Source organism: Oncorhynchus keta, chromosome 24, assembly GCF_023373465.1.
Source record: "Oncorhynchus keta strain PuntledgeMale-10-30-2019 chromosome 24, Oket_V2, whole genome shotgun sequence".
Taxonomy (NCBI): Eukaryota; Metazoa; Chordata; class Actinopteri; order Salmoniformes; family Salmonidae; genus Oncorhynchus; species Oncorhynchus keta.
In genome coordinates, this window is record NC_068444.1 from 17846087 (window position 1) to 17858625 (window position 12539).

At 47.2% G+C, this 12539-nt stretch overlaps 1 protein-coding gene across 1 annotated transcript in view; it reads right to left on the reverse strand.

Moving 5' to 3' along the window:
- Nucleotides 1-597: 597 nt before the first annotated feature.
- LOC118377710 (inactive heparanase-2-like) overlaps nucleotides 598-12539 on the reverse strand; it is a 235695-nt gene continuing 223753 nt past the window's right edge. Inside the window, exon 11 of the mRNA XM_052477903.1 lies at nucleotides 598-786. Coding sequence (XP_052333863.1) covers nucleotides 624-786 — 163 coding nt within the window. The 3' untranslated portion in view covers nucleotides 598-623. The remainder of the gene's footprint in view (nucleotides 787-12539) is intronic.

Genomic DNA, 12539 nt, shown 5'->3' on the forward strand with positions numbered 1-12539 from the left:
GGTGAGGGCTGAAGGGCTGAAGGGTGAGTGGTGAGGAGTGTGGGGGTGAGGGGTGAGTGGTAAGGAGTTGGGGTGAGGGTGAGGGGTGTGGGGGTGAGGGGTGAGTGGTAAGGAGTTGGGGTGAGGGCTGAAGTGTGAGTGGTGAGGAATATGGGGGTGAAGGGTGAGGGTGAGGGGTAAGGAGTTGGGGTGGGGGTGGGGGCTGAAGGGTGAGGGTGAGGAGTGTGTGGGTGAGGGGTGAGTGGTAAGGAGTTGGGGTGAGGGCTGAAGGTTGAGTGGTGAGGAGTGTGGGGGTGAGGGGTGAGTGGTAAGGAGTTGGGGTGAGGGCTGAAGTGTGAGGGTGAGGAGTGTGGGGGTGAGGGCTGAAGGTTGAGTGGTGAGGAGTGTGGCGGTGAGGGGTGAGTGGTAAGGAGTGTGGGGTTGATGGGTGAGTGGTAAGGAGTTGGGGTGAGGGCTGAAGGGTGAGGGTGAGGGGTGTGGGGGTGAGGGGTGAGTGGTAAGGAGTTGGGGTGAGGGCTGAAGTGTGAGTGGTGAGGAGTATGGGGGTGAAGGGTGAGGGTGAGGGGTAAGGAGTGTGGAGGTGAAGGGTAAGGGGTAAAGGGTGAGGAGGAGTATGCTGAGGATTATCTGCGGCAGGCATAAGCGTTGATGTTCTTGATGACATAGAAGCCGATGGTCATAGGGGGCATGGCTATCGTCCTCCCTGCCCGCAGCGTCTGAGGCTTCAATTCCGGGAACGTCTCGTTGTCCACCATCAACAACTTTTCTCCATTCAACTGGACTGACCTGGGGGAGACAGGAGAGAGTGGAGTTGGAGAGATGAAGAGAGTGGAATGAAAGATAAATGAGAGGAGAAGGATAGCTGAGAGAAGGTGAGAGAGGGAAGTGTGGGAGAAAAGCTGGAGTGGTGGAGCAGCAGTCCTTCTGAGGCTGCATGTACAGTCATCTGAACACTAGGGGGAGGTAAAGTTACATAATGGCACCGTCCTGACGGGCAGTTTTGTGACAGATGTGATCCCTCTTAACTCGATGGAAGAGTGGCTAGGTTGTGGTTTATTTTCTCTCAATTCCAGGCAAATCATGAATTGATCTGCACTATCATGGGTGGATTCCTAGTCTAATACAACTAACTGACAAGGAACTGATCACCAACTCATTAAAGTCTGCCTCAGAGTGCACTGAGAAGTTTCAACCCTTTGGAAGTGGGGATTACACTGGATATCCTAAAATAAATAGCCCTATGAAATAACACAAACAAAATTCTTCTGTATTTTTATGAGACTGACAGATTCCAATAGACATTTTCCTGTCCCGTCGTCTGTGAGTGGAGGCCTGTAGAAAGTCAGCAGTACACTAGCTAACTGAACGTGAACGCTAATGAATCCAATGCAATGTTTCAACGTCCATGCCAAAACAACGTTAAACGCAGCGAAATAGCAAATGATTAACACGGTTATAAAGATTAAAGGGCAATTTTGTAACAATATCTCAGGGGGAAAAAGCAAGACTCAGAGACATATATACAGGACCAGTCAAATACTTGGACACACCTATTCATTCAAGGGTGTCACGACTTCCACCGAAGTCGGCCCCTCTCCTTGTTCTGGTGGCGCTCGGCGGTCGACGTCACCGGCTTTCTAGCCATCGCCGCTCCATTCTTCGATTATCCATTTGTTTTGTCTTGTTCCATTCACACCTGGTTTACATTCCCCAATCACACTACATGTATTTATTCCTCTGTTCCCCCTCATGTCTTTGTGTGATATTGTTTGTGTGTTATGTGTTGTACGCACTAGGCTATGTGTTTGTTATTTCCGTGTTATTTCACGAAGCCTGTATGAATTGTTAAACATTCATGTTGTGTAACTGTTTGTGCCCGCTATACACTTTGCCTTGTTGGCTGGAGGTTTTTAACGCAGCTGCGTCTGTCTGTAATCTTTCTCCTGCCGTAATAAAGTGTTCTCCTGTTCACAATTCTCTGCTCTCCTGTACCTGACTTCACCACGAGTACGCACACGCCTGACAAAGGGTTTTTCTTTATTTGTAATATTTTCAACATTGTAGAATAGTAGAGAAAACATCAAACTATGAGATAACACATATGGAATCATGTTGTAGCCAAAAAACTACGAGATACACATATGGAATCATGTTGTAGCCAAAAGTGTTCAAATTATTTCTTCAAAGTAGCCACCCTTTGACTTGATGACAGCTTTGCACACTCTTGACATTCTCTCAACCAGCTTCATGAGGTAGTCGCCTGGAATGCATGTCAATTAACAGGTGTGAGAAGAAGAAGGCTGATGTTTTACGTGTCTCCAACCGATTATGTTTGTTTGTTCGTTTACTTTTGTTGTTTGTAACTTGTTTTTTTAACTTATTTTGTACATAATATTGACGTCTCTTATGACCGAAAATAACTTCTGGACATCAGGACTGCGATTACTCACCACGGACTGCCAGAATCCTTGTTTTCCTTTATCGAGTCTGACGAGCCCGACGCGAATGATATATTACTATCTCGGGAACAAGCCCAGATCCCCATGATTTGCGTGAAGAGGAGGCGGAGAAAAAGGGGCCAGCGGGCTGCCTTCTGAGAATTCGTAGGCCATTGAATAAACCCCCACTTCACTCCATTCTGTCAGCAAACGTGCAATCTTTGGAGAATAAAATGGACGAGCTACGTGGAAAATTACATTCAAAACTGTAATATCTTATGCTTCACGGAGTCGTGGCTGAATGAAGACACTATCAACATACAGCTGGTTATTCGATGTACTGGCGGTATAGAACATCGGCGTCTGGGAAAATATATATATATTTCACCTTTATTTAACCAGGTAGGCAAGTTAAGAACAAATTCTCATTTACAATTGCGACCTGGCCAAGATAAAGCAAAGCAGTTCGACACAAACAACAACACAGAGTTACACGTGGAGTAAAACAAACGTACAGTCAATAATACAGTAGAAAAATAAGTCTATATACAATGTGCGCAAGTGAGGTGAAATAAGGGAGGTAAAGGCAAAAAAAAGGCCATGGTGGTGAAGTAAATACAATATAGCAAGTAAAACACTGGAATGGTTGATTTGCAGTGGAAGAATGTGCAAAGTAGAGATAGAAATAATGGGGTGCAAATGAGCTAAATAAATAAATACAGTAGGGAAAGAGGTAGTTGTTTGGGCTAAATTATAGATGGGCTATGTACAGGTGCAGTAATCTGTGAGCTGCTCTGACAGCTGGTGCTTAAAGCTAGTGAGGGAGATAAGTGTTTCCAGTTTCAGAGATTTTTGTAGATTGTTACAGTCATTTGCAGCAGAGAACTGGAAGGAGAGGTGGCAAAAGGAAGAATTGGTTTTGGGGGTGACCAGAGAGATACACCTGCTGGAGCGCTTGCTACAGGCGTGTGCTGCTATGGTGACCAGCGAGCTGAGATAAGGGGGGACTTTACCTAGCAGGGTCTTGTAGATGACCTGGAGCCAGTGGGTTTGGCGATGAGTATGAAGCGAGGGCCAGCCAACAAGAGCGTACAGGTCGCAGTGGTGGGTAGTATATGGGGCTTTGGTGATAAAATGGATGGCACTGTGATAGACTGCATCCAATTTATTGAGTAGGGTATTGGAGGCTATTTTGTAAAATGACATCGCCGAAGTCAAGGATTGGTAGGATGGTCTGTTTTACAAGGGTATGTTTGGCAGCATGAGTGAAGGATGCTTTGTTGTGAAATAGGAAGCCAATTCTAGATTTAACTTTGGATTGGAGATGTTTGATGTGAGTCTGGAAGGAGAGTTTACAGTCTAACCAGACATCTAGGTATTTGTAGTTGTCCACATATTCTAAGTCAGAACCGTGATGCTGGATGGGCGGGCAGGTGCAGGCAGCGATCGGTTGAAAAGCATGCATTTAGTTTTACTTGTATTCAAGAGCAATTGGAGGCCACGGAAGGAGAGTTGTATGGCATTGAAGCTTGCCTGGAGGGTTGTTAACACAGTGTCCAAAGACGGGCCAGAAATATACAGAATGGTGTCGTCTGCGTAGAGGTGGATCAGAGACTCACCAGCAGCAAGAGCGACATCATTGATGTATACAGAGAAGAGAGTCGGTCCAAGAATTGAACCCTGTGGCACCCCCATAGAGACTGCCAGAGGACCGGACAACAGGCCCTCCGATTTGACACACTGAAATCTATTAGAAAAGTAGTTGGTGAATCAGGCGAGGCAATCATTTCAGAAACCAAGGATATCGAGTCTGCTGATGAGGATGTGGTGATTGACAAAGTCGAAAGCCTTGGCCAGGTCAATGAATACGGCTGCACAGTATTGTTTCTTATCGATGGCGGTTAAGATATCGTTTAGGACGTTGAGCGTGGCTGAGGTACACCCATGACCAGCTCTGAAACCAGATTACATAGCGGAGAAGGTATGGTGGGATTCGAAATGATCAGTAATCTGTTTGTTGACTTGGCTTTCGAAGACCTTAGAAAGGCAGGGTAGGATAGATATAGGTCTGTAGCAGTTTCGGTCAAGAGTGTCTCCCCCTATGAAGAGTGGGGTGACCGCAGCTGATCTCCAATCTTTGGGAATCTCAGACGACACGAAAGAGAGGTTGAACAGGCTAGTAATATGGGTGGCAACAATTTCGGCAGATAATTTTAGAAAGAAAGGTTCCAGATTGTCTAGCCCGGCGGATTTGTAGCGGTCCAGATTTTGCAGCTCTTTCAGAACATCAGCTGACTGGATTTGGGAGAAGGAGGAATGGGGAAGGCTTGGGCGAGTTGCTGTGGGGGGTGCAGTGCAGTTGACAGGGGTAGGGGTAGCCAGGTGGAAAGCATGGCCAGTCGTAGAAAAATGCTTATTGAAATTCGCAATTATAGTGGATTTATCGGTGGTGACAGTGTTTCCTATCTTCAGTGCAGTGGGCAGCTGGGAGGAGGTATTCTCTATGAAGATATTCTCTATGGTAAGACAAGGGGTTAAGATGCTAAGCTCCAGGACTGTTTTGCTAGTACAGACGGGAATATGTTATGGATTTTCCGATGGCATTGAGGAGTACACCACATCAGTCATTGGCTTCATCAATAAGTGCATCGATGACGTCATCCCCACAGTGACCATTTATACATACCCCATCAAGAAGCAATGGATTTTATCCAACATCCGCACTGAGCTAAAGTCTAAAGCTTCCGCTTTCAAGGAGCGGGACTCTAACCCGGAAGCTTAGAAGAAATCCCACTATGCCCTCCAAGGGACCATCAAACAGGCAAAGCATCAATACAGGACTAAGATCAAATCGCACTACACCGGCTCTGACGTCGTCAGATGTGGCAAGGCTTGCAAACCACTACACACTACAAAGGGAAGCGCAGCCAAGAGCTGCCCAGTGACACGAGCCTCCAGATGAGCTAAATGACTTATGTGCTCGCTTCGAGGCAAATAACACTGAAACATGCAAGAGAGCACCAGCTATTCTGGACGACAGTGTGATCACGCTCTCCGCAGTCGATGTGAGTAAGAACTTTAAACAGGTTAACATTCACAAGGATGCAGGGCCAGACAGATTACCAGGACGTGTACTGCGAGCATGCGCTAACCAACTGGCAAGTGTCTTCACTGACATTTTCATCCTCTCCCTGTCCGCGTCTGTAATAACAACATGTTTTAAGCCGACCACCATAGTGCCTGTGCCCAAAAACACTAAGGTCACCTGCCTAAATGACTACCAACTCGTAGCACTCACGTTTGTAGCCATGAAGTGATATGAAAGGCTGGGCATGGCTCACATCAACACCATTATCCCAGAAGCCCTAGACTCACTCCAAACTGCAACCGCCCAACAGATCCACAGATGATGCAATCTCTATTGCACTCCACACTGCCCTTTTCCCAAATGGACAAAAGGAATACCTATGTGAGAATGATATTCATTGACTACAGTTCAGGGTTCAACACCATAGTGCCCTCAAAGCTCATCAATAAGCTAAGGACCCTGGGACTAAACTCCTCCCTCTGCAACTGGATCCTGGACTTCTTGACGGGCCGCCCCCAGGTGGTAAGTGTAGATAACAACACATCCGCCACGCTGATCCTCAACACGGGCCCCTCAGGGGAGCGAGGTCAGTCCCCTCCTGTATTCCCTGTTCACTCATGACTGCACGGCCAGGCACGACTCCAACACCATCATTAGGTTTGCCGATGACACAACAGTGGTAGGCCTGATCACTGACAATGACGAGCCAGCCTATAGGGAGGGGGTCAGAGACCTGGCAGTGTGATGCCAGGATAACAACCTCTCCCTCAACGTGATCAAGACAAAGGAGAGGATTGTGGACCACAGGAAAAAGAGGACCTAGCACGCCCCCATTCTCATCGGCGGGGCTGCAGTGGAGCAGGTTGAGAGCTTCAAGTTCCTTGGTGTCCACATCACCAACAAACTAACATGGTTCAAGCACACCAAGACAGTGATGAAGAGGGCACAACAAAACCTACTCCCTTTCAGGAGACTGAAAAGACTTGGCATGGGTCCTCAGATCCTCAAAAGGTTCTACAGCTGCACCGTCGAGAGCATCACTGCCTGGTATGGCAACTGCTCGGCCTCCGACCTCAAGGCAGTACAGAGGGTGGTGCGAATGGCCCAGTACATCACTGGGGCCAAGTTTCCTGCCATTCAGGACCTCTATACCAGGCGGTGCCAGAGGAAGGCCCTAAAAATGGTCAAAGACTCCAGCCACCTTAGTCATAGACTGTTCTCTCTGATATCGCACGGCAAGCGGTACTGGAGTCTAGGTCCAAAACGCTTCTGAACAGCTTCTACCCCCAAGCCATAAGCCATAAGACTTCTGAACATCTAACCAAATGGCTACCCAGACTATTTGCATTACCCCCCCCCTCCTCTTTTACGCCGCTGCTACTCTCTGTTTATCATATATGCATAGTCACTTTAATAACTCTACCTGCATATACGTTTTACCTCAACTAACCGGTGCACAATGACTCTGTAATGGTACCCCTCTCTATATAGTCTCGCTATTGTTATTGTACTACTGCTCTTTAATTACTTGTTACTTTTATTTCTTATTCTTATCCATATTTCTTTTTAACTGTCTTTTTATTGAGGGGCTCGTAAGTAAGCATTTCACTGTAAGGTGAATGTACCTTTTGTATTCGGCGCATGTGACTAATAACATTTTATTTGATTTTAAAAGTTAATTTGTAGAATTTATTTCCTTCTTAATGCGTTTGAACCAGTCATTTACATTTACATTACATTTAAGTCATTTAGCAGACGCTCTTATCCAGAGCGACTTACAAATTGGTGCATACACCTTATGACAATCAGTGGAACAGCCACTTGCATCTAAATCTTGTTGGGGGAGAAGGGGGGTGAGAAGGATTACTTACCCTTACTTACCCTATCCTAGGTATTCCTTGAAGAGGTGGGGTTTCAGGTGTCTCCGGAAGGTGGTGATTGACTCCGCTGTCCTGGCGTCGTGAGGGAGTTTGTTCCACCATTGGGGGCCAGAGCAGCGAACAGTTTTGACTGGGCTGAGCGGGAACTGTACTTCCTCAGTGGTAGGGAGGCGAGCAGGCCAGAGGTGGATGAACGCAGTGCCCTTGTTTGGGTGTAGGGCCTGATCAGAGCCTGGAGGTACTGAGGTGCCGTTCCCCTCACAGCTCCGTAGGCGAGCACCATGGTCTTGTAGCGGATGCGAGCTTCAACTGGAAGCCAGTGGAGAGAGCGGAGGAGCGGGGTGACGTGAGAGAACTTGGGAAGGTTGAACACCAGACGGGCTGCGGCGTTCTGGATGAGTTGTAGGGGTTTAATGGCACAGGCAGGAGCCCAGCCAACAGCGAGTTGCAGTAATCAAGACGGGAGATGACAAGTGCCTGGATTAGGACCTGCGCCGCTTCCTGTGTGAGGCAGGGTCGTACTCTGCGGATGTTGTAGAGCATGAACCTACAGGAACGGGACACCGCCTTGATGTTAGTTGAGAACGTCAGGGTGTTGTCCAGGATCACGCCAAGGTTCTTAGCGCTCTGGGAGGAGGACACAATGGAGTTGTCAACCGTGATGGCGAGATCATGGAACGGGCAGTCCTTCCCGGGAGGAAGAGGAGCTCCGTCTTGCTGAGGTTCAGCTTGAGGTGGTGATCCGTCATCCACACTGATATGTCTGCCAGACATGCAGAGATGCGATTCGCCACCTGGTCATCAGAAGGGGAAAGGAGAAGATTAATTGTGTGTCGTCTGCATAGCAATGATAGGAGAGACCATGTGAGGTTATGACAGAGCCAAGTGACTTGGTGTATAGCGAGAATAAGAGAGGGCCTAGAACAGAGCCCTGGGGACACCAGTGGTGAGAGCGCGTGGTGAGGAGACAGATTCTCGCCACGCCACCTGGTAGGAGCGACCTGTCAGGTAGGACGCAATCAGCGTGGGCCGCGCCGGAGATGCCCAACTCGGAGAGGGTGGAGAGGAGGATCTGATGGTTCACAGTATCGAAGGCAGCCGATAGGTCTAGAAGGATGAGAGCAGAGGAGAGAGAGTTAGCTTTAGCAGTGCGGAGCGCCTCCGTGATACAGAGAAGAGCAGTCTCAGTTGAATGACTAGTCTTGAAACCTGACTGATTTGGATCAAGAAGGTCATTCTGAGAGAGATAGCGGTAGAGCTGGCCAAGGACGGCACGCTCAAGAGTTTTGGAGAGAAAAGAGAGAAGGGATACTGGTCTGTAGTTGTTGACATCGGAGGGATCGAGTGTAGGTTTTTTCAGAAGGGGTGCAACTCTCGCTCTCTTGAAGACGGGAGGGACGTAGCCAGCGGTCAGGGATGAGTTGATGAGCGAGGTGAGGTAAGGGGAGAAGGTCTCCGGAAATGGTCTGGAGAAGAGAGGAGGGGATAGGGTCAAGCGGGCAGGTTGTTGGGCGGCCGGCCGTCACAAGACGCGAGATTTCATCTGGAGAGAGAGGGGAGAAAGAGGTCAGAGCATAGGGTAGGGCAGTGTGAGCAGAACCAGCGGTGTCGTTTGACTTAGCAACGAGGATCGGATGTCATCGACCTTCTTTTCAAAATGGTTGACGAAGTCATCTGCATCTGTTGTGACAAGGTAGGGGTGGTATACAGAAGATAGCCCTGTTCGGTAATAGTTCAAGTTCATATTTTGGCAAGAACAGCTCAAATAAGCAAAGAGAAATGACAGTCCATCATTACTTTAAGACACGAAGGTCAGTCAATCCTGAAAATCTCAAGTCCTGTGGAAGTTTCTTCAAGTGCAGTTGTAAAAACTATCAAGCGCTATGATGAAACTGGCTCGGATGATCTCCGTACGTGTGGTTAACACCGTGAAGCATGGAGGAGGAGGTGTGCTGGTGTGGAGGTGCTTTGCTGGTGACACTGTGTGTGATTTATTTAGAATTCAAGGCACACTTAACCAGCATGGCTACAACATCATTCTGCAGAGATATGCCATTCCATCTGGTTTGCGTTTAGCGGGACGATCATTTGTCTTTCAACAAGGACAATGACCCAAAACACACCTCCAAGCTGTGTACGGGTTATTTGACCCAGAAGGAGAGTGATGGAGTGCTGCATCAGAAGACCTGGCCTCCCCAATCCCCTAAACCTCAACCTAATTGAGATGGTTTAATATAATAATAATAATAATGGTTTGGGATGAGTGGTGCCGCTGAGTGAAGAAAAAGCAGCAAACAAGTGCTCAGCATACAGTTGAAGTAGGAAGTTTACATACACTTAGGTTGGAGTCAGTATAACTCGTTTTTCAACCACTCACAATTTTCTTGTGAACAAACTATAGTTTTGGCAAGTCGGTTAGGACATCTACTTTGTGCATGACACAAGTACTTTTTCCAACAATATTATTATTTCACTTATAATTCACTGTATCACAATTCCAGTAGGTCAGAAGTTTACATACAAATCAATCACAGAACAACAGCAATGGAAATTGTGAAGATGCTGGAGGAAACAGGTTCAAAAGTATCAACGTATATCCACAGTAAAACGAGTCCGATATCGACATAACCTGAAAGGCCGCTCAGCAAGGAAGAAGCCACTGCTCCAAAACCTCCATAAAAAAGCTAGACTATGGTTTGCAACTGCACATGGGGACAAAGATCATACTTTTTGGAGAAATGTCCTCTGGTCTGATGAAACAATAATATAACTGTTTGGCCATAATGACCATCGTTGTGCTTGGAGGAAAAAGGAGGAGGCTTGCAAGCCGAAGAGCACCTTCCCAACCGTGAAGCACGGCGATGGCAGCATCATGTTGTGGGGGTGCTTTGCTGCAGGAGGGCCTGTTGCACTTCTCAAAATAGATGGCATCATGAGGACAGAAACGTATGTGGAAATATTGAAGCAACATCTCCAGACATCAGTCAGGAAGTTAAAGCTTGGTTGCAAATGTGTCTTCCAAATGGACAATGACTCCAAGCATACTTCCAAAGTTGTGGCACAATGGCATATGGACAACAAAGTCAAGGTATTGGAGAGGCCATTACAAAGCCCTGACCTGAATCCCATAGACAATTTGTTGGCAGAACTGAAAAAGCGTGTGTGAGCACGGAGGCCTACAAACCTGACTCAGTTACACCAGCTCTGTCAGGAGGAACGGGCCAAAATTCACCCAACTTATTGTGGGACGCTTGTGGAAGGCTACGCGAAGCGCGCTTGCTGTCTCTGCCTGGTCGGTTCCCCTCTTTCCACTGGGATTCTCTGCATCTAACCCTACTACAGGGGCCGAGTCACTGGCTTACTGGTGCTCTTTCATGCCGTCCCTAGGAGGGGTGCGTCACTTGAGTGGGTTGAGTCACTGATGTGATCTTCCTGTCTGGGTTGGCGCCCCCCCCTTGGGTTGTGCTGTGGCGGAGATCTTTGTGGGCTAAACTCTGCCTTGTCTCAGGATGGTAAGTTGGCTGAAGATTGAAGGTTGAAGATATCCCTATAGTGGTGTGGGTGCTGTGCTTTGGCAAAGTGGGTGGGGTTATATCCTTCCTGTTTGGCCCTGTCCGGGGGTATCATCGGATGGGGTCACAGTGTCTCCTAACCCCTCCTGTCTCAGCCTCCAGTATTTATGCTGCAGTAGTTTATGTGTCGGGGGGCTAGGGTCAGTTTGTTATATCTGGAGTACCGCTCCTGTCTTATCTGGTGTCCTGTGTGAATTTAAGTATGCTCTCTCTAATTCTCTCCTTCTCTCTTTCTTTCTCTCTCTCGGAGGACCTGAGCCCTAGGACCATGCCTCAGGACTACCTGGCATGATGACTCCTTGCTGTCCCCTGGCCGTGCTGCTGCTCCAGTTTCAACTGTTCTGCCTGTGATTATCATTATTAGACCATGCTGGTCATTTATGAACATTTGAACATCTTGGCCATGTTCTGTTATAATGCCAGCAGCATACCACCCTGCATACTACTGCTGGCTTGCTTCTGGTCAGTTCCTGGATGGGTCCTGGTCAGTTCCTGGATGGGTCCTGGTCAGTTCCTGGATGGGTCCTGGTCAGTTCCTGGATGGGAGACCAGATGCTGCTGGAAGTGGTGTTGGAGGGCCAGTAGGAGGCACTCTTTCCTCTGGTCTAAAAAAATATCCAAATGACACTGCCCTGTGTAGGGTGCCGTCTTTCGGATGGGACGTTAAACGGGTGTCCTGACTCTCTGAGGTCTTTAAAGATCCCATGGCACTTATTGTAAGAGTAGGGGTGTTAACCCCGGTGTCCTGGCGAAATTCACAATCTGGCCCTCAAACCATCACGGTCACCTAATAATCCCCAGTTTACAATTGGCTCATTCACCCCCCTCCTCTCCCCTGTAACTATTCCCCAGGTCGTTGCTGCAAATGAGAACTTGTTCTCAGTCAACTTACCTGGTAAAATAATGGAAACATAAATAAATAATCTCCACCCGGCACAGCCAGAAGAGGACTGGCCACCCCTCTTAGCCTGGTTCCTCTCTAGGTTTCTTCCTAGGTTTTGGCCTTTCTAGGGAGTTTTTCCTAGCCACAATGCTTCTATACCTGCATTGCTTGGTGTTTGGGGTTTTAGGCTGGGTTTCTGTACAGCACTTTGAGATATCAGTTGATGTACGAAGGGCTATATAAATACATTTGATTTGATTTGTTTGACCCAAGTTAAACAATTTAAGGGCAATGCTACCAAATATTAATTGAGTGTATGTAAACTTCTGACCCACTAGGAATATGATTAAATAAATAAAAGCTGAAATAAATCATTCTCTCTACTAGTATTCTGACATTTCATATTCTTAAAATAAAGTGCTGATCCTAACTGACCTAAAACAGGGAATTTTTACTAGGATTAAATGTCAGGAATTGTGAAATACTGAGTTTAAATGTATTTGGCTAAGGTGTATGTAAACTTCCGACTTCAACTGTATGTGTGAACTCCTTCAAGACTGTGGGAAAATCATTCCTCACGAAGCTGGTTGAATGATTTGTTTAACACTTTTTTGTTTACTACATGTTTCCATACGTGTTATTTAATAGTTTTGATGTCTTCACTATTATTCTACAAAG